The sequence below is a fragment of the Anoplopoma fimbria genome, chromosome 10 (assembly GCF_027596085.1).
Source record: "Anoplopoma fimbria isolate UVic2021 breed Golden Eagle Sablefish chromosome 10, Afim_UVic_2022, whole genome shotgun sequence".
Lineage (NCBI taxonomy): Eukaryota > Metazoa > Chordata > Actinopteri > Perciformes > Anoplopomatidae > Anoplopoma > Anoplopoma fimbria.
Window position 1 is genome coordinate 12,006,293 of NC_072458.1, and position 23,489 is coordinate 12,029,781.

Genomic DNA, 23,489 nt, shown 5'->3' on the forward strand with positions numbered 1-23,489 from the left:
TTGGATTTAGCGAGCAGCTGAAAGACCAAAGAAGGTTGTTTTTTTACATGTTGCATTTATCTTACACTACTAACTAACATTTTCAAACTTTAGATTATTTTCCCTCCAAGCGTAGTATGTTCAAGGATAGTCTGATATCCGTGAAATCAGCTGTAAAGCCACAAAATTCTTAATGCAACACACAATTAGTAAAACCTGATCCTCTTCACATTTTATTTTTTAGCAACAGAGCTCGATTTCCTCAGCTGCCCTCAAATCTGGGCCTTGAATGCGCGATCATTTTTTAAATAATTCCTGCTTGCAGCTGCAGTACAAAACCATACGTAATACAAATTTCACAAAAATATAAAAGCAACCGCATGTTCATATTTGATGGATTCCCAATCTGAAGCAAGTGTCTGAGAGCTGTTTATCAAATTGTAAAAACAAATGCACGCAAATGAAATGCTGTCTGGAAGAAAGTAAACTAAAAGATGGAAAATGATCGGCAATTATGTAAAAATAGAAGCACAAATGTACTTAATGCTATATGTGTAAAAAAATGTAAAAAGAAGGTCTGTATGCTACTTCAAGTCGCTTTCAACAACAGCATCAGCAATAGTGCCAAGAATGATGACACCAAGATTAATGGGGGATTATCTTGAGAGAATGGTCAGAGGTCAGGCTAATGTGTTAAAAACACTCTTAATTTGGACCAAGCTGTACAGAAACGGTCCACTGGAGCTTGTTAACCCCAACTGAGCTCCACTTGCGCAGGCTGGAAGTCACTGGTGCGTGGTCGGAGGCTGGAAGGCTGGACCTGACACACAACCACAACCAGAGCCTCAATGAAAAGCCTGTTCCTCAACACGGATGGGAGACCAAGGCGGTGGAAACAAACGTCCGCGGCCATTTCTCGACACGGAACAATCCGAGAAAACCTTGAGCATTGACGGATCTTCCACCATCAGGACACAGTTAGAGGGGAAACTGGCACAGGGGGGTTGGTTTCCATATGTGGGGGCGGCAGGAGGAAGAATAGAAGCATTTATAGATCTCTAATGAGAACAACCTGCGCGGCTAACATTTGATTTCTCTTATGATGAATTTCCAATATTGTATAATTTGCTTCTGTTGAGCCAGTAACCTGTGGCTTCCAAAAAAACAAAAAAAGATCTTAACAGAGTAACCACGCTGCAGCAAAAAACTGATCCCGGACACAAAGCGGCTATTGTTGCTCTGTGTGGACTGAACATTGTGAGTCTATGTGCATGAGCGGTAAAAGAAAAAGGACGGCATCTGTTTCATGCAAAACAACTTTTTTCCAGCTGCACAACAATCTCTGAACAAAAACACAAGTTATGGACTGAGCTGCTCAAAACTAGCACCTCCCTCACTCCCACATTCATATCCCAAACCACCTAAATACCTGTACCACCTCTCACCCTTGGGAGCATCAATATTCCCTGCAGATACTGACAAGACGGAGTAGAGGGGAGAGATTTTTCTTTGATACCAACACAGGGAGGTGGCTTGTCGGGACTTGTTTGTGTGTGTTTGTGTGTGTCTTGAAACTATAGGCTGTGTATGTGCGGAAATGTAATCCTAGGATGGAAATTTTGTCGTGCAGCACCCGAGGACAGAGAACGATCACAGTTTATTCAGTAGATCTAGAATCAAGATCAAAATCAAGTTTAACATGTGTATACATAAGCATTTTATGATTGCTGTAGTGTTTGGCAGCTCCCAAAACACTGCATGCTAAACTCTTAATTGTGGTGATATCAGCTGATTGAAGTCTTGACACAATCAGACGCAGTAAGATTAATTTAGATTTATTGACACAATTTTATGTAATGTTTGAAAAGCACTTTTCAAACAATGTGATGCAATTATGTGTTTTAAAAAATGTGCTCCTATCAGTAAGGTGCTGATAGGACCACACAGTGCAGTGCTGTGTGGATCTTTCTCCTCTCCCTGTCGCTGATAACATGCGGTTATAAAACCCCAGCATGGAGAGCTGATAAGGAGATTTTACGATGACAGGTCTGGCGTGAGAAGCACGTAAGTCAATGCATTCCTGAGGGCGTGCCTGCCATCCTAACAGACAGGGGTAGCCGCCCTTGTGCGATAACACCATCCCGGCCCCGAAAAAAAATAAAAGCTCTGTCTGCCTGTTCCTCTGTGCAAGTGACAGCATGCGATGTCAGTCCCACAGAGGACAGGAATGTTTGTGTATCATCTGGCGAGCAGGTCTTGAGGGTGTTCATGACTGAGGGTTGCTGGTATGAGAGTTGGACAATCCGGGGAGGAACTTTGCCAAGGTCAGGAATGAAAGCCCCAGGGCATCATGGGGGAAGATTCAACATGGAGCTGGCAATATAGATGGCATGAAAGCATGCACCACCAACAGAATAAGACAGAGCTCTGTCTGTTATTACAACTGTAAGGAATGTATTCCATTTCAAAAGAAACTCAGGTGCTGATAGGGCGTTGAAAAAAAAAAAAAAAAAAAGCTTTGTGAGATGCAGATGGACAATGAACCCAATGATTCCAAAAAGCATCAACGCTGAGACATTAAGTTGTACTCTAAGTTCCCCACATTATGTTTTCTCTCCTTAATTATACAGGCCAACTCACTTCTGCAGTAAGAGTATCATTTTTAGGGAGTGTGCATTCAGAATCGACGTGTAATTAGCCACATGTGGCGTTTACAATCTAGCGGTGTATGAGGACAAGATAATTGCTGGATTTATGATCTTCAGATGGGACAGTTAGAGAGAAGATGAGGTTATCGCTCAACGCAGTTTGTCTCCCCCTTCTGTTGAAAAAGCTTCACTACAAAACAAGAGACAAGCCAGAATATGCAATAATATTTTCTTGTCTAACCGGTAGCTGACAGCCCTCTTTGGTCCGAGTCCCTAAACAAGAGTTCGCACTACTGTTAAGAAAATCCCAGGTCACTTGGGGCCCTGCAGTGTTGACTTATGCTCACGGACAGTCACTTCAAATGTGGGAAGAGTGATTTGTGAGAGTGGTTGCCATGACAACGCAGCAAACACACACACACACACACACACACACACACACACACACACACACACACACACACACACAGAGAGTCCACCAGCGTGCTGTTTACAGAGGAGCGGTTTTGGCCCTTAACCTCTTGAGAAAAAAGTATTTCTCAGCAGCAGTTAAACATCACAGAAACACAGACTAACTAAAAATGATCATTATGACACATTCAGACAGTAAAATCAGGAGTTTAAAATACAAGCAAAAAAAATCAAGGACAACTGCCTTCAGCATGAGCCTCTTAGCACACAAACAGAATGTTTACACAGTCATAGACGGTTAGTTGTATTCAAATGTGAGCTTTGATCGTCTCACTGTACAGCAGTGACACAGGATGTTTATGGCTCTCAACCAAAGCTCATCAGACACGCTCCTTATTGACTACAGACAGATGTTTGAGTTCCTAACATAGAGACCACCAAACACCATCCAAAAGAGTTCACACTACCTAAGAGCTGACAATTGCATATTTCTTTTTATTACTGATTGATCTGATTCTCATTTTCTATTATTATGTTCTCGTTAAATCATCAATGTTTTGTTTATTATCATTACCAGAATATAGTTGCATTTGAGAAGCTGGAACCCCAAAATGTTTTGGGCATTTTTTGCTTACAAATTTACTTTTTCACAATTTGATTGATTATCAAAATTGTTGCTGCTTCAATTTCTGTAATCAACTTAACAATTAGTAGTGAACACACAACAGATGTTCAGCTAGAACCGATTCATTACACTGTATTCTCCATCTAATAAAGTACCTGTAATGAGATGCACAGGATAAGTATAGCTTAATCTGCTCGAAGGGATGCCGTCTTCACTGAAAGTGCTTATATAGAAAGTGAACTTCTATAGTTATTATGTCAACTATATATAGTATATATATATATATATATATATATATATATATATATATATATATATATATATATATATATATATATATATAAAAGATAAGATAAGATAAAATAATCCTTTATTAGTCCCGCAGCAGGGAAATTTACAGGATTACAGCAGCAAAGAGGATAGTGCAAAACAAGAGACATAGTAAATAAAAAAAACACAAGATCAAAATAAGTATTATAAATAAGCAAATGAGCAATAAAAATATAGTATATATAGTATAGTTAACTTCTATAGTTCTTATGTCAACTTATATATAAAGGTGCAATTAACGTTAATGACACAATAAATGATATGGAAAAAAAAAAAAAAAAAAAAAAAAAAAAAAAAAAAAAAGTTTGCTCAGAGACGCCCACTCTTTTGACCCTCGGCACTTGATGGCGGAGGCATGGAAAGGGTTAACGTCATCCCCCATGAGCCCCCCTTTCACCACGCAGCCCCTCCCAACCCGAACGTCCTCCCATGACAGACGGCGGCCGGCCGGACCTACCTGCGCAGCACATCCGACTGTACAGATGAGAGCCCACTTCTCCGCAGCTCATCTCGTGGATGTAATTCGTCCGTCGATAGATCAGTACGCCGCCGCGCATCGTATCCTCCACCTCGGCCATCCCGTTGTGTGTTAGTGTGTTTGTGTGTTTGTGTGTCTTTGGGCTGCGCGGAAAAAAAGAAAAGCGCGCGCTGGGGATTTTTCCCGGAATAAACGCGCCCACCCACTGATCTGCGTGTTTCCCGTGAGTGGTACCAGCCCTCAAAAACTTTTCTCTAGCCGAGCCACATGGAGGAGAGAAAAACACACACACACACGCACACACACACACACACAGTGTCAGATTGCAGACACTTTGTCACAAGCCCGGCCCACTTTTTGTTCTGTTTGGTGAGATGAGCCGGAGAGCTCTCCGCCGCTTCATCCTCCGCGGTTGTTGCCTGCGTGCGTTCAGCGCGTTAAAACGATTTGTATTATTGAAGCGCGTCTGGGAGGAACTTCACCCCGAAATAAAACAGACTTGTATCTGCTGCTGAGGACTACACGCTGTCCTTATTTTAGCATGGGGGATGTCTGCGCCTCTCCCCAGATTACATAACCCCCACAGCCCTAAATGCAGAGCCACGAGAATAAACTTCTGGGATGACTGTTTTCATAGAGAAACTCCTTTCTAATTGTCTCACTGAGGGGACTGACTTAACAACAAAGGGCAGAGTACAGGTTTAACGTTTGCTGCTGGATAATAAATCATCACTCCCCCTTTCCCTCATATGTACAACAGCTGTTGGTCATAAATAACTCCTACATAGGAGTCTTGTTATTGCTGCTTCTTTGCAAACACTAAGAAATTCTTCACATTCACAAGCTCATTATATTGGCTTATGTTCAAGTTAAGGCGGCGTACAAACCGACACTTCACGCCTACTATCTGGGCTGTAGTTCAGGCAATAAAATAATATTTTAACCAAAAGAGCTCATTCAGCAGTTTCACTCGACTTAAAGGGACGGCTGTCTGTAAGTTTTTTTGTTGGTTACAAAAGCAAGAATTATATAGTAATATTAAAGCTCTCAGTTGGGACACATAACTGTGTGTATACTCTGAGCACAAAAATACAATACAAAATACAAAATGAACATGTGCTTCTCTTTACATGTGTCCACTTTTTTTGGGCCATTTTGTTAGAACCAAATATTTTAAAGTTTGGTAGTAGGGAATTGACAAATTTCATAAGAACTTTTACATTCTTTGTGGATGTTGTCGGTTTAAAAAACAGGTTTGTATCTCTGACAGTGATATTCAAAGTAGGAACGTTAACTAGAAGCCTTCACAGGTATGTTTATTCCTCTGGATCACAACAGAGCTGTTCAAATGTTGCAGCAGCAAACCACAGCCTGTGTTTAAGAGTGACTGACTTCAATAAACACAGAAATGTGTCTTTAATCTTTAAGATAATAAAAAACATGGACTGATGGAGGACATTCGTGGCCAGATGTTTACATAAACACAACCTCCTGCCTCGACGTGGGCACACGGTGTACTGTGAGGCCCGAGCTGCGAGCCCAACTACTAGTGAGGTTTACAATAATGTGTTTCATGTTAAGTTGGCTGTTGTGGCATGTGGGGACACGGTGGCCGTGCATTGTTCTCAACGTTTGGCGTCCATCAGTATCTGCATTATTTTTTTTTCACTTTCCAGTGAGAGCAGAGCGGGCCGTCCTCCCTCCTCAAGTCTGTTATTAGTATCGCAGTGAATGGAGACAAGGGGAAGTGAGTCACTGCTGCACACCACCGGCCAAAACTCTGATCCCAGTCCTTCTGTGAATGGCGTGTGGTTCAGCAGACGCCAGCGGTCTCGAGGGTCCTCCGTGAACACTGATGCAGACTTTGGGTGTGGCTTCCCAAACGGATTAGACCTATATAGTGTTGTGAAGCGAAACAAAGCTTTCTAATCTTTAGAGAGCCTCATACAAAATCGTTAACGGAAATCTCAAGTTCTAAGTCAATCGCAACAAGAGGCGCTGTTGCGTGAGTGTTGAAGAGTAGGCCAAGACCACCAGAATCTCCCTCGCAGAAGTCATAACGGTTTATGATTTATGGAACACATAATCGCTGTTAATTATCGAGCAGAGAACTCAGATTCTTTAAAAAAGGTCCCGAGGATCAGCTTGAGGCCTCTTGAAGGAGAACTACAGACCTCCTCCTCCCTCTCCTCCGGTTTGTTATGACCGTATCCAGGATACACAGTCCACCGTCCCCAGTGTCGGGTTTACTACCATTAGCCAGCCACCATGTGTGGTACTCTGTGAGCTTTTTTTAAACCCTGGCTCTGGGTGAAATCCCTTTTACCTACTTCCGCCCTTCTCACTGTGTCAAAGGCACCTTGTGGCTCAGGCAAACTAAAATTCAAACGCGCACCCAGCTGTGTCCTTACATCCAGCGTGTGAACACTGCAGATGTTTGTGGCTGTCGTTTACAATTACAGGTTGGGTACAAATCAGAAAATCAATGGAGCCGCTTCCCTCCTCTGATCTCCCTGTTAAAGGTTTTTTTTAGGGGAGTTTTTCCTGTGCCGATGTGAGGGAAGGACAAATTTGTAATTTGTGATTCTGGGCTATACAAAATAAACTGAATTGAATTGAATTGAATTGATCAAAATACACCATTAAAGCAGGGAGAAGCGCTGGGAAGAGGGAACATGACCGTTGCTGATAAACAGGGTGATATCTGCACTGCGGCACTGAAAGCAGATCTCTTTAAAAGGCAAATGAGCTAGATATTGACAGAATATAGAGATAAAACAAGGTTTGCAATGCAATGTTTGCTCGCGATGAACCAGTCAAACCACTCCTCCAGGCAACCTTTGTACTTGAGCTGTGCAGTTTTTACAGAATAAATATACTCAGTGCACAGATGAGGAGAAGAAGGTCACTTTCTAATTTCTTTTGCTTTTGTTCTGTGATTTGCATATTGAGTGATTTTATCGGCTTTTTTCCCTTTTAGGAGAAAGTTTCTTTTTATGATGACTTTTCACTGCTTACGCACTACAAACCGAGGCAATTTCAATCAGTGTCCTCCTCGACTTACATTTTTGAAAAGGATTGTGTCGTTTATTATCCGACCTCGACCACTGGGAGCAATAAGGAGAAAGTACACTGCCTGGCTTCAGTTAACAAAAACAAGTGGACCATTTCAGGCCGGTGTGCATCCTGTAAGAAACAGTTAACAGCTGGATTGCTTTCAAATGCAGGCTTCATGCAGGTGGAGGAATTAAGACGTGACTTGGGGCTACTTTATAATTTTAGGCTGCTTTGTTGTCTAGAGTGAGTCTGCTGCATCTTTACAAAGTGCCTGTTTGCCAAACTAGTTTTTCACAATATTTTCAGAGGTAGAAAAAAAACATTAGCCCTTTATAAACACCTGCAGACTGTCAGTCAGACATCCTTTGATTTGCCTCAGGGCGTGCCCCTGCATGGTTATGTATGATAGCCGGCATTGTGCCAAGTTGTGTCAACAGTACAACAAAAGAAAAAGCCTGTGTGAGGTGTGTCTGGTGACATTAAAAACCACAGGTTCCTGCAGGTAACCTTCAGGCTATTCAGTGGGTCCAAAAGAGAGTAATTCTTCTTATCCTGGAAGCACACGTCAAGAGGATATTCAAAACATTTTTACACTGAAAGCTTTCCATGAAGAAACTGGCTGAACAGGTCTATTAACAATAAAGGAGTAACCACAGAGATAAGAAACCTAATCAAGGGCTTAAACTCACATCGAGTCACCTTAAGGGAGCCACACAACTCGAGCCGTATCTCTACAAAACAGAGAACTTGGATGAAATGATAGAGCAATAAAAAAGGACACTACTCAAGGAAGAACCCTGAAAAAAGCTCAGATGGGGCCAAAACTCCCCGAGTCAAACAGAATGCCCCGGCTCCGACGTCATCACATTACAGCCAGCATTTACAGGGTTAACAGCAACATCTCTATAGCACAGGAAACCCAGATGTGTGAGGGGGAAAGAGGGGGGGGAGCGAGGAAGAGAGAGGAGTGTGCGTCTAGAAAACACACAGGACAGGAGAGAGCAGAGACGACGGACAAGAACAGCCGGCAAGAAACTATTTTAAACAGAAAAAAAGCTTCCGATGAACGTTCCACTTAAGACACCGTCATCTGTCCTGAAGTAAAGAAAGCCTCGCGGCGGTGACTTTGTCCCCGGCTTCTCTTACCTTGCTTCTTCCGTACTCTCCACTGCCAGGCTAAGATTAAGGTAACAATGTGGCCCACAACCACCAGGGCCGGGAACACAGTTCCAGGGGGGCTTGCCGGCATCGGGCCTGGTTCAAAGTGGAGAGTCCCGGGCTCTGAAGACGGACGGGAGGGCAAGGGAGCGTGAGGAGGGGAGGAGGGGGGGGTGAAAGGTGAGGGGGAGTGGAGAGGTGTGTGCGCCTAGGGGTGTGGTGCCATACCGGACTTTAAAAACCAAGCGGCGCAGCCAAGTTGTCTGTGACTTTCACGGGAGAGAAAGAGAGAGACGAACGAAATAACTTCCCCCCCCCTCCCTCTCCTCTCTTCCCTGTGACTCAGTCCGCTGGCACAAGTGGACGATCTCCCTCCCTCCCTCTTTTTCCCCTGTACTTTACTCTAACAGTTCCTCTTTCTCCTCTACACGCTCTTCTTTGTTATTCTAAATTGTGCATATTTCAAAGTCAGCTCTAATTCTGCCAGCACAAGCAGCTTTAAAGTAGTCAGAAAGAAGTTTTGTCCTCCTCCGCGGCTCAAGTGACTCCGCTGGTTTTGCCCTGCAGGAACTGGCTCGCTGCTCTCCACGCTCGCTGCAGCGTATCTGCAGGAGTTAATAATACATGAGGCTGTTTTGTGGGACAGACACACACTCACACGCACACACACACACACTCACTCACTCCAGTCAGCCTTGATAAGAAAACGAGTGTGGTCCACCTTGAGACGGAGTCAAAGTTTCCAACTCCCTCCATAGGATTGTCTTTTAGCCACAGAAGCCCCTTCAGTTATTTTCCATCATCGGTTTACGACTCACAGATCTCAGGCCAACCCCTTCTTCCGTCCAAATGTTTATGCTGAACCCACGCTATTTTTCCCCTTCACATAATAACCCACTCGCTATCAATTCATTCTCGTTATGCAACTTCACTATGTCTCCCTAGACGTTACTGTAATTGCTTCCGTATGTTAGAGCAGCACAGCCAGTGCCTATAAGCTTCCCAGAAACCCATTTAACTGCATACTGTTTTACCACCAACCGTTTAAAACTCTCCCTTGAATTTAACTCTTAAAATCAGACATTGCTTTTCATTTTCCCTCTTGAGCCTCGAGGGAAAATGTGTGCTTAAACTAGACTGAGCCCCCTCTGACACCCGTTGTTCATCTATAATTAAAACTGTATGTCACTGTATGATCACCAGTAAATCCCCCTCTAAGCATTTACCCGGGTTCTCAGCAAGACACCTTTTGTCCTCAAGGTGTTCCCTCAGTGTGTGAGCTGCAAAGATTCGAAGCCCTTGACATTTGATGATCGCCTCTGATAACACTAATGTTAACTGTAAAAATACACACACACACACACACACACACACACACACACACACACACACACACAACACCTGCTTGCATCACTGTAATGTAATGTAATGTAATGTAATGTAATCACTGTCGAGACATCAAAAAACACCTTGCCGCGGGCAAAACGGCATCTCTGCCAGACGTTCTGTTGTCAGAACATCATGCAGGGAACATGACTGTATTGGTGTGCACTCCAAACAGTGTTACGCAGAGAACCCGACACCGAGCCCGGTGTCACGATCACACTGCGGCGGCAATGCAATGCCACACGCCAGCTGCACTCCATAACACAAGCAGAAATAGACGGCGGAGCCTCCACCTTGAACCACCTATGGAGTGACCACAGCGTGACTTTATGTACAGAGGAGAATTTATGATAGCCATTTTTTAAAAGACTTAAAAAAAAATAACATGGGTACTTTATGACAAAGCTGAATAAATACATGTACAAGTTGCCTCAAAAGTAGAGCATTTGGGGAACAGAAGCTAATGTACATTCCCAACAAAGAGGAAAGGGTGATTGTAACTGAGAGATTTTCATCTGAGGAGAGACCTTATATGATCCCAGTTTTCAAAATGTCAACCTCATCCCCTGAGCCTCAGAAACTGGCAGCTCAAATTAGTCACAGTGAAGACTGGGCAAATGGAATCAAAACCGAGGCAGCCGTACAGATGTCTGGAATAAATTCAACCCAACACTCCTTCATGGGAGGAGTCGGCCCCCTCTCACTCCCTTCACATGGTATGCGTTTGCTCAATGATTCCCATATTGTGACACATGCCCTGCATACCCACACGAAGGCAATAAAGCCCAACTTCACATCAGGCTGCCGAGTAAGAAGATCTTATGATTTTAGTAAAAATGACACTAATGACAAAGATTTCCCAGGTAGGTGAGCAATGACAGGATTGTTTTTTTATCTGCAATCTTCTGAAGAGACACTGATGCTAGGAGTGGCAATGTCCTCAGATGGCATGCATAAAGCATCAATTTTACTCTTTTAGTTTATTCCCATTGCAGCATCCCTAAATGCACCGACACAAAGTCTAAAATGAAAAGTTCAAGTGAAAAGCAAAACCTACCGCCCGGTGGTCCCGAACAGAAACAGCAGCATAGGTCCATCTTTGCTCGGCGTCTTTGCAACTTTTAGAGAAAACACTGAACTGCCAAGGAGTCAAATCTGACCTCCCGACATTGTGTTCTGATGAAAACCAGGGGGGCGTGCTGAAAAAGCAAGCAAGAAAAAAAAGAAAAAAAGAGAGAACCGGAGGCTCGGCTGGGAAGTGAAAACTAGACAGTGTTGCGAGTTTTGAGTTAATTCATGAGGCTTCCTCAGTGGAAACAGTGTCTCATGCGTGTGGTTTCTGACGAGCGCCTCTGGATGAAATCCATGAGCAGGGGCTGCAGAAACTCCCAGGGACACATTTTCTTAGAGGATTTAGACAAAGAGCGGAAAGCATGATTTTTTGCCAGCGAGCTATTATAACAAAGGCTTCTCTGTGAAAGCCATAAAAGAGTTGAGGACAGTTAAAATATGCGCCCACATCCACAGGATATGGATCATGATGTACCACTACAGCAATGGATTTAAAGATAAGACAGTGGGAACAGGAAGATTTGACTGTTATTAAATAACTATAATTAGAAAATAATATTAGATGATATTGTTATCTAACATATTGCTACATTAACGCACACACAGTAGCATCTTTGTATAAATGTATTGCTTCATTTGGTCATAATTCTAATGATGGTTTAAGTGTGTTGAGCTATCATTTAAGGACAATAACTGAGTTCTAGTCCTTGTACTACGCAGTTGCAGTAACTTGTATGATACAATAAAGATAAACAGGGCTGAAAAACTATTTAATTTGACAACATTTTGATTGATGACTCGTTGAAATCATTCCGCAAAAATGACAAACGTTTCTGGTTTCTCAACTGCAAAATATGTTTTATATGATTGCAGTTAGTTGAACAAAGAAAATGAAATGAAGATACCACTTAAAGCTCTCAACATCAAGATCTCACATTTCATCAACTGAAAGCTTCATCAATAAATAAAGAAATAAATCATTAGTTGCAGCCCTGTAGATGAATGAAAATTAGCTAAACTAAAACGATGCGTCTGTTCAAGGCAACAGACTGTACATTCTGTTTATCTTCAAGGCATGTTATCTATGCAGCTGTGCATTATGTCTGATCCCACCCAGGTCTGCTACTTCACTGTGACGCCTTGTATTCAACCCAGACCATCTCATGCAAAAGGGAGAGACGTGGAGCAGCCAGTCAGCGGCCCTGCTGCGGCCCCCTCCCACTCTGGATTTAACACCAGGTAACATGATCCCACACACTGCCGGGCAGCGTGGGTGGTGTGGTATTCAGTGTAAAGTTACAGTATGAACTATAATCTCCCTCGTATTTATTCTCTAAATAAACACTTGCTGTACATCTGGGATCAGAAAACCAGACACAAAATATCACCTAAAACAATGTGTTGTCACTTGATGACAGACACAAAGCCCTGTCCTGGACTGTTATCTGCTACACTGGCAGCGAGAGACACACCCATACCTGCTGCATCCTCTGTGGTCCACTACACGAGCCCAGCATCACCATAAAGTACTTCTGTGCTGACACCTTTTGGTAAGAAGACAGAACTGTTCCAACGACGGAGGCTTCCTACCTTGGCCGTGTTGAATCAAAGCCTCCATGAAGTCTCTAGTGTGATTCATGTCCATCGCAGCTCAAGTGGTCTTGTTTGATTTCCTTATTTCACGCAATAAATGCACCAGGCAACAGGTTGATGAGTCTCTGTGTGTGTGCTGCCGTGGCTGCTCCATTCAAATACAGCGTGGTCTGTTTAAATGTTGGAGTTTACGTTCATTGCAGGCTGGGCTAACACTCTGAAGGGCAGATGAAAGGTGGCAACTGCCACATGTTCTCATCTGGACTGCTTCGCCCCTTCTTGCGGAGGCTGGGGCAGGAAAAAGCTGAGTGTGGCTTAACTGGGCTCACATTTCCTGGTCGCTCTGCTTAGTCATATGCATCGGCCCCGACGACGGAAAGTTTGCAGGCAGGCTGCATGATAAGGTAAAGCCGAGAGCTTCCATGTGTGGCTTGTGTAGAAGCGCTGATATTCATCAAGCTGACATCTTGTGTTAGTGTTAGTGATATGGGAGAGTTAGTGATATGGGAGTTCTGGGAAATGATTTGTGTTCTGCTAGATGTCTAGAGAATGACTGGACGGTCTGAGCACGTACAGGATGTGTGTGCAGTGCAGTAGCAGGACAGTATTTAAAGCAGATCACTTTGTCCCCAGCAGATGGCAGAAGTTACCCCATCAGTCATTCATGTGCAAACAACAGTATCAACAATATCTCCATGTATGTAAAGTATACTTTATGAAATGACACAGCACAAATATCTTAAGGATTTACTCTGCAAAGCCATGAAAAAAAGGCTTAAATACTTATGTACGTTATGAATCTATAAACGACCTTCCAAACTATACATTATAATAATCATATTTATATACCTTGATATAAATAAAACTGGTCTACAGCATGATAAAGCCTAAGACCAGTTCCCTATGAGCATACACTGGATGTGTCATGTGTGAGTGTAGACAATAAATAAATAGGGTGACTACCTATTTCTGTTCTTGTAAGGAACAAACATCTAACAGCATAAATGTTAGGGAAGTTACTCAGGGAGTGTAATATGTAACTTTTTACTCTTTTAAAAATGACATTTTATGGTATCAAAAGTAAAAAGTTACATTACCATACTATTGGATGAGTCCAGTAACCAGGGCGCATCAAAGCCTCTTTTCTAACTTTCTTTTTGGAAAAAGTAGCATCTCATGTTTTAGCCTTGAAACACATTGTTAACACTGTTGTGTAACATTGATAATAAAACTACGTGACAATGTGCTAGGTGAGATACATTAGAATTATTTCTAAAATAGCGCTAGTCAGATATAATCTTATGAACTTTTTAGCCAAATCAAATTCTTAATTTCTTTTTTTTATAGTTATTATAGTTACAACCTGATGGAAAATCATCACCCTTCTGAAGCTTTGTGGTGATGAGTGTTCATATCATGAAGCTATGGACCATCCAGACGTGTTGAGCTGTCATTAGTCTGTTTAATAATGATTGACACTGCTGTTTCAGAGCTACGAAGCCAGTGATGTGACTGGATATTTTATAATCATCACACCTGCTGATCTATGTTCAACTTCATTCTGCCGTTTTGCACGTTGCGCTGCTGCACAGACATGAACCAAAACAGAATGTGCACATGAAGAGGCCCACACAGTCTGTGCTTTCAACTGAGGGTGCAAAAGGTTAAACTGAGGGTGAAATACATACATTTGCACCCTCATATAAACAGACTTGTCTCTTCCCCTCCTACAATACTGTCACACATGCGCTAAAGGCAATATGTGCCTGATAGTTCACAAAAGATAAACTTGACAAGATGCAAAGAAGCATACATCGAAACATAAGTAAACCTGACACAAAAAAACAAAAAACGTTCGAGTAACACAGCGTTGGATCAAACTGCAATATAATTACTGTTAAGGAAATTGTAATCACTTACAATACTCATTACTGGGGAAGTACTAATATTCTGCCCAACACTGAACAGCATTACAAACCTGATGATCTACTTCCTTAACCTAACATGCAAGTCACAGATTTCTGTTTAATTTCACCCCAAAACATCTTGCAGGAAGCATTTATAGATGTTTGCAGTGTATATAAAACTGAGCAGACCTAAGGCATCACAGGCCACCCTAATTGAGAGAAAGATAGTGAAGTCTTAGCTGTGCAGAACAGCTCAGATTCTGTATTCAAGCACAGAGGGTGGCACCAAAAACAGCATTAATAAGTTAATTAGGCAATGAGTAGCTTCTTGACATTTAGTAATCCAAATACCCAAACGCTAAAAATGTAAATGAGTATGTACTTTGTTTAAAAATGTTGCTTGCACAGATGCCCTCTTTAACAGAAAATTAACACTAAGAATTGTGCAAACTCATACATAACACTTCATAACTGTTCATGCAATCAAGCCACTGGTTGACCCAATACTTCATGCATCCGGTAAAAAGACATCTAATTGGCAGTCTGGTTGTTATTTAGCTGTATGGAAAATGGCAAGGCCATCACTTCTATTGCTAGAAGATCAAATTATCCCTCTCTCAACCTCCCAAACACAAGCAGCGCCCATAGCAACGCCCAGATCGCCTCTACTGCAGAAAAGAGGAACAAGGAGGACACAGATGAAGAGGAGGAGGAGGAGGAAGAACTAAGACAAGAACAAACCTTTCAGGAAGTCAGGCCAGACCCTCTGAACTTGCTGCTCCTTCTCAGGGTCCTCTGTGAGGAAGCCCTGGTCTCCCTGAAGCAGATCGGTCTTCAGGGCAACAACTGGACGCTCTGAAGGGATAACAGGGCCGGGACAGCCTGCCTCAAAGGCTGCACTGGTGGAGGTCTCTGAGGCAATACGAAACTCAGACATGGCTGTCATAGGAATGGTCTTCTCCATGACTTTCTGGGTGATAGGAGCAATGTCATTATCCACCACTTTTTCTGTTGATGAAGGTGTTGCTGAGTCATGGTCGGGATCAGACTTAGAGGTCTTAGCTTTGGTCACAGTGACAAAGACCTTAACATTCAGCTGTTTCATCAACTCAACATCAAACTTCTCAACCTTTTCTTTGGTCACCACATCAGCTTCCTCACCTTTATCGTTAACGTCCTGTTGTTCTTCCTTTTCGGTAAGCTCTGCCAACAAAGGGATAGTGTGTCGGTCCACCACCACAGGTACTACCTCTGCAGGTACCTCCAAGGCTGGGTTCTGGGATTCTCTGGGATCTAGGATTGGTTCTTCTGGGGGCTCCTTAATCGTATCCTCCTGCATCTTCACACACTCAGACTCTTTAAAAGCTGCAGATGGGTGAACAGCAGTTGTCTTAACAAATTTAAGCAGGACTTCCTTGACTGGGGTGCAAGGACTCATGTGAACGGTTAGTATCTCTTTGGAGATCTTCGGTACATTTAAAGAAGTTGGGGCTAAAGAAACGGGTAGCTTGGCCTCGTTGGTCAAGTCGGGATATCTGGTGGCTCTGTCCTCAGGGGGTAGATAGGAAGCTCCAAAGCTTTTCCTGTTACCCTCATTGGCCCAATGTTCCTCTCCTCCGCAGAAACCCTTCTTGGTCTGAACACCTGGTCCATAGACTGATGCATCACAGTAGTAGGAGCCTCTCAAGTTTTTTGGAGCCCTCTCAGATTGTTCTTTCTCCTCTGCGACTCTCTTTTGGCGGTAAATGTGTCTGTCCATCACTGCTTCCTGGATTTCTCTTCCAGGCTTGGGTTTAGGGATGTAGGATGTGGGGCCTTTCACAGTAAGATCTCGAGCAGTGGACGCAGGGCGCCGAACCCGTTGAAAGGATGCAGGCATGATCTCTGGAGGCAGGTGCAGGTAATCTCGCAGGTATGCAATTCCTTCGTTGGTAAGATAGTAATAGGCATGCTTCCAAGCGAAAGTCTCCCTGACACAGCCCTTGGATTTGAGAGAGCCCATGGCGCGGATCACCTTTAGGTTGCTAACCCCCGTGACGTCAGGGTGCATGGACTGTGGACGCTTGTCCTTCTTGGCCACAATGACACCATCACGAAAAAGAAGCTCATAGATTGCCCTCAGGTCGGCTAAAGGCATTACCATTCCAGCCACCATTTTGACTTTCTTTGAGGAATATCTTCTCAAAATAGTACTACAACTTCAATGTTTGCATGCAGTACCATCACATAAACAATATTTCCTTTTGCATCAGTTGTGCCTCACCGTGATAAAAGACCTATCTACCAAATTGGCATCGTGAGTCAGCATGGAGAAACAGCGATGCTCACAACCCCTCCTACCTTTCTCAGTGCCCAGTCCAAAGAGAAACTGTGTGGAGGAGAGGCAACAGGAAGAAAGGAGGAGAATTCAAAGGGGGCGTGTGCACTCGGGATGGAAACAGGAACCAAAAGGATCAGAGGGAGCTGAGTAGAGAAGGTTTGTGTCCCATGTGGCTGATGGACGTTACTGCTACAAACTTACCAGCGTCTCATGAGCCAATACAACATGTATGCAAAGATTGTTTCACAATTGCTCACACACGTAAATAGCGTTGGTCGCTAAATGTAATTGGTAAGTATTAAGGGAATGAATAATGTAGTTTTAGATCTCATACCTTATTATTCCCATAGTTCCCCAATTCTAATAACAATCAACAATCGCCTTTTTACTTTATAAAATGTCATTAGTATCTTTATTAAACATAATTTGTATTGAGAAATTGAAAGACATTTTACAAAAAATCTTAAATAAGAAATGTAATTTGATAAACAATTTGGTAGACAATTTTGTAAACATTGTGAAATCTAAGAATTATTGCTCTTTTGGCAGACTTTTGCAAGTTTAAAAAAAAAAGGTTCAATGTTGTGTGTTACTTGATGAGATGGATAGTTTTTGCAGACTTAACATTTATTCCAAGATAATGTATAACAGGAAGAAATACATTCCTTGTACAGGTCTGATTCAGGCCTTAGTCAGACAAAATGATTTTCCAATTTACAATGGCAATACACCACACTCAAAAAGCCATAAAATCCTAAAAATGTAAACTGAAGCCTTTGCTCCCCTCTTGATTGCTGTCTTTTCACGTAGTCAAGTTAGCATTAAAGATGTATAATAGATAACGGTGCATACTGAGAAAGCTGGTGTACAACTGATGTTCTGTTAAAACCAGGTCGATTGTGTCCAGAGAACGAGGATAAAAAGATTAATCTGATAGGTGGCAGAGATGACACACACAACCGGCTATCAACAGGGCTGAGGGGAAAACCACCATCCCCACAAAGCAGAGCACACAGCTGTAGCAGGGCTGCAACTCTTAAAAGAGAGAGATTGATGGTATTAACATGTCACTTAAGCATGGTACAAAATGAACAGTACTCTTTGTATGCTGAACTGCTGAAGGTGTCCAATATAATATACTGTCAAAGCATCAACTCTTTTCCGAAGTTTGTCCATGATCTCTGGTCTTCCTACTTTTCCCTCAGCAGTCATAGCCTACAACCAGCCAACTCTGCAAACCTAAATGGAAAAGCCATCAAGTAATTTATTTCCCTTTAGAGAAGACAACTGTGCCTGTGTTTAATTCTCTGTTGCTGGAAAGGTACGTGGAGTCCAGGATAACCACGGTTGGCAGTTGGGCTAAAAATACAAAGAGGAGGTTTGGAAAAATGTGTGCAGGGGATGGTTATTTCTTTCCCATTAGCCTTTAAATAAGGTGGTAGAACTGTGCCCTCTTCTGACAGCTGCACGTCTTCAATGCCATCCTGTAATGAATATCAGAATAAAGCACATGCTACACTGCCCTCTGTGGATCTCATTGGGAGTCCAAGTCTGTGCATTGGACAGAGTACAGGGAAGAGTTGTGAGATAACGGAGGAACTTTTTATTCTGCAAATACAGGCGGACATCTGTTAACGCCGTTTAGTTTCTAGGAGTCCCCAATATAATAAATCAACCATTTTGTAATACCCTTAATGAAAATCACCTTTGGCCTGTTTGTTTGTCACCCAACAGGAATGTGAAACAAATTCCCTTTTCTCTACTGGGAGCAGGGTTTCCTAACAAATATCTGATAGTAGCAGCATGCAGAGGACGGGATAAGCTTAGTGAGGTCTCCAGCAGGTCTGGGTTTAACAGTATTAGTTTAATAGGGGCTTTGGGTGTAGGCCATATAAAACTTTGTACAAATACAATAAAATGTATTTCAAAGTCATTTTAGTCACATTGAACTCTGCGGATGGAGATAACCCCACCCTTCTGGGACATGGCAACGTTAAAAACAATCACTGCAAATAATTATTTCGCACTAGACAAGGCTTCACTGCAGATCATACCAAAAGATGTGCTGCCAGTTCCCTGGTATTTTGATAGTCAGGGATGATATACTGAAGCGCTCAAGTGAAGATATCTGGGAGAGCGAATCACAAATCATAAACGAGGCCGAATTGCTGCTTTGCCATCATGGGTAAAGTCTTGATATATGGTGTGGCGGATAGAAATCCCGCCTGGTAGAAGAAAACAGATCTCTCACAGTGCAAGAATTCTGTGGTATTTTTGATCCATCTAAACTCCTTGAGGCCTGTGTTGTGTTGGTTTATTGGATGTAGAGACTCTTATCTTCATGTGCTCTTCATTACCTGTCCTTTGGCTCTAAATCCAACATTTTTGTTTGGTTACCAATCACCAAATCGCAGGCAGAGATAAATGAACCTTCATCAAACCTCTTCCAGCTTCAGCTCTCAACTAAAGCCTTTGGTAAAACAAAAAGCATACAAAGTATTGGCTGTAACACAATAACAAATATAAATAAACAAATTCATTATCAACCAAATGGGAATTGATATACTAAGTGGAAACTTCCGAGTTCAATACTGAATGGGGAAATGTAAATGTAGATAAGTGTAACCATGAAGAAACCCAGCATGCTTAACCTTTGCCTGGATATAAATAAAGCCGTTGTCTCATTGGGTCCCTCTTTGAGCGGTGATGGAAGCTCATTGCCATGGTGGAAGTGAGAAACGACTAGAGAATGGAGACAACTCGAGGTGACAGTGGCTGCTTTAAAAACAAACCCATTCAACTCTCCTGGCAGATTAAGTGTTCTCTACATTCCAGTACAGACTTTACAGCGAGTAATTTAAGCTATATGGTTGTCTTTCAAGTCATTAAACGCAACTATGCATTTTGACATTTGGAAAACGGAGCAGTGTTGCTTACACAATACACACACACATCTGGTGACAAACTGACCACTCTGCAATGATAACAATCTAGCATGCTGATTAATAAAGACCTATAAGGCCATTCTGCTCGACAAACTGTCTGAAGTAAAATAAAAGCAGATTCCACTGCATTTCTAAGTATGAAAAGGGTGTCATTTCATCTGTCTTCTTCTATGTTCCATCTGATTTCTCTGTTCTGGAGTTTGATCTGACATCTGTCCGCCTCATGTTCACTGAATTTGAAAATCTTTCACTGATACAAGTACATACTTTACCCATGGCAGACTGATTATCTGCTGATGCGTCTTACATAACATCATCCATAGGTTTAAAGACTTAAAGAACATTTTTGAGCAGAAAGGCTAAACACCTATTTAAAGATGATTTGTTGAAAACCATAGATAAGGAAACCATTATTATGGAGGCCTATGTCCAGACATTCAGCACCCTCAGAACTCATTATTATATTCAGGACAATGCATCCCGCCTCTTTTGCTCACCAAAGGTGATAGAAGTAGTAGAAGAAGAAGGAGAAGGAGAAGGAGGACAAGGACAAGGAGAAGGAGGAGAAGGAGAAAGAAAAGAAGAAGAATGAGGAGGAGAAGGAAAAAGAGGACAAGGAGGAGGAGAAGGAGAAAGAGAAAGAGAAGAAGAAGAAGATAGAATAATAGAATAGATAGAATAATGATAAGAATCATAATAAGAATAATAATGATAATAATAGGGGAATAAGAAAAAAAAGGTGAAGTTGGTGTTTGGTGCCTTGCTCAAGTGTACCTTGGCAGTGCCAAGGAGGCAAAGTCATAGTGGAAGTTGGGGGTGTTGCACAAACCACTCAGGCTGTAAAAGTTGTTCAGCATAGAAGCATTGGAACATGAGCAGTCTCGAGGGCAACTGGGGTGAAATGTGTGAGTATGAGCAGCTAATGGATGCTCACAGCGCAGTACGCAGTGAGTCTGGCTAAACCAAGGACACTTTATGAGGAAAACCCCGCGGGGCATCTCAGGGAGGCATGAAGCAGCTGCTGGTGTGGACAGAACAATATAAAGCATCTAAAGAGAAATGCTGCTCAGTGCAAAAGTGACGGGACTTAGTCTGTCTGCAATATCAGAGCTAAAATGGCCGACTTGGAAAGCGGCCAATGGATGACTGCACTGTGCCGCAGTTGCCGGTTTTGCCAAATCAGATCATAAGAGCACCGTGTGATTAAGAGGAATCAGGCCACAGAGGAGGAAATATGAGAGTGAGTGTGTGTGTGTGTGTGTGTGTGTGTGTGTGTGTGTGTGTGTGTGTGTGTGTGTGTGTGTGTGTGTGTGTGTGTGTGTGTGTGTCTGTGACTGGCCACTGCAGTGAGTCATCGAATAACCCCTGGCAGGGCGTGGTCGGTTAGGATTGCCTGTAACCATAGAAACATGACACACTGTGGAAATATGAGCAACTAAACGAGGCCAGAACGGTGGTCGGATGAGATAGCATCGCTACTGGCAACACACACAAACAGTCTGTTTCTGGAAGTGAGAGTTGCTCTGCGGCTCATCACCACGCAACCACAACTGACCATCCCAAAAGTTCCAGATGTAAAAAAAACATCAAAGAAATCGGCAAACTGTCGGTATGGAGACAGGATGAGGTGTTATTTTGGAGAGGCTTTTTCATGTTACTATGCACACACATTTTCATCTCTGGTCTATAAAACCTAAACCCCAAATATTAACGGTTTTGTTCGTCCCAAACTCTCATAGCCTTACACGTTTACACCACATCATGCTAATGACTCCTCATAGAAGAAAATTTGAGATAATTACTGGCAAAGCGAGGAATGTTCACAACTTACTGAACATACCGATCAACAGAAGGGGAGTGGATCATGCTGCAGGAAAGCATTGACATAGAACTCTTTGACATGCATTTTCACTGTTACTCTGGGTCACATTGAAATCTATTTTAGCTACAGTCATATCGTATTCTTTAAGGGGGGAATACTCTGTAACTATGATAGGAGTAATTGGTTTAAGTTTCCTTCTCTTGGCCTGCAGATTCAAAACCAAACTGATATATAGTGATAGCTTGAATTTAAACTGGAAAAAAGTGGCCAAAAGATCTACATCTTGAGAAAAGAGTCTATATATGTGTTGGTTTGTTCATGGCTGAAGCTGTAATCTAACCTTGGGATGCTCGTGGAGATGGGAGCTGATTGAAGTTGGCCTGTTCTCTTTGAAACAAAAAAATATACTTAAGAACAGAGAGAAGTCTGATGTCTTATATAAACCATGGAGTACTGCGTTAAGTTGAAACAACACAAAGTTACACTGCAGCAACTTTTTATCTCCATGGAGGCTTCAAGGCCTCAATCAGCCGGCTCCACGGCTCATTAAAACTCCCCAACTCTCAGACTTTGAACACTGTCTACTTCAACACTAACTAACTACCAGATGAAGAAGAAGCTTTGTCTACAACTGCAGTCATTGCGAGGATATCAACCGAAGGGAATTTGAGGTAAAGGGTAATATATCCACTGTGGTGCAACAGTGGTGTTGTTGACTGCAAGATGAGCAAAAACAAAACTAAAAGGCACTTTGGCAAAGCCCTGGACGACACTCACCATAGATACCATCCTCTTTAGTACGGGAAAGAGTGTAGGGCCACTTTGTCAGCATGATATGTTATGGGTGTTGTTAGTGGAGTCCTATATATCAGCTCTGCCCTCCTCATAAACCCAACCGTGACAGTGTGAAAGGGGCTACTTTAAAATGAACCCTTTCACTGAGTGACTTTCTGGCTCCATTCCCCCTCTTCTTTGTTGCTCTCCAGATCACTGCGGGACTTTGCACCACCGTGAGGAAAAATGCATGCATAGTAACTACAGTTTGCCTGGAGGAGAGTGGCAGAGAAGAGGTCTTGTGAGGAGAGAGCAGATTTTATTTTCATGTGAAGGGGCGTCTTGCTGGCTGTTGTCGGCTGTTTTGCATGCGGTGAGGGCTGGCGAACAAACAGTCCCTGCAGCAAGTTCTGGAAACGGCACAAGGACGACGGCTTTATAACTTACAATTACTGACTTAAATGTCAGTAGGAGGGATGCTTGAATAGAACTCCCTGCGTTTAGTTACACAAGCAAAATATAGTACATATATATGTTTATATATATAATGTGTAGGAACCAGAAACTGAGGTTACTTTAAGCTTCAGGCTTTGGAACACTGAAACGTTTCTCATAATATGGAGAAATGGAGGTACCAGAGCCAATAACTGTCAATACCGATAACAAGTAAATAACTGTCAATTAATGCTGAAACGAGTCAACTGACAAAAAAATGGATCAACAAAAACTGCTTCTTATATCATTTTGAATTGAATATCTTTAAGTTTTGGAGTGTTGGCCAGACAAAACAAGTCATCTGAAGACTTCATATTTCATAAATAATCAACTGAATAAATACAATTGAAATCATAATTAGTTACAGCCCTAAAATCACACATAACCTAAGACCCTCAGACAGTAAACACTGACCATATGTGACTTCATCCTCTCACAGAGATACAGAAGTACAGAAAGAAAGGCAGGAAGAGAGACGCCGCCTCGAGTT

At 42.4% G+C, this 23,489-nt stretch overlaps 1 protein-coding gene across 1 annotated transcript in view; it reads right to left on the reverse strand.

Annotated features, from left to right (window-relative positions):
* The window catches only part of pleca (plectin a), a 51,042-nt gene extending 39,831 nt beyond the window's left edge, over window positions 1-11,211 (reverse strand). The window contains exon 1 of the mRNA XM_054605682.1: window positions 11,130-11,211. Coding sequence (XP_054461657.1) covers window positions 11,130-11,169 — 40 coding nt within the window. The 5' untranslated portion in view covers window positions 11,170-11,211. The remainder of the gene's footprint in view (window positions 1-11,129) is intronic.
* Window positions 11,212-23,489: the final 12,278 nt, after the last annotated feature.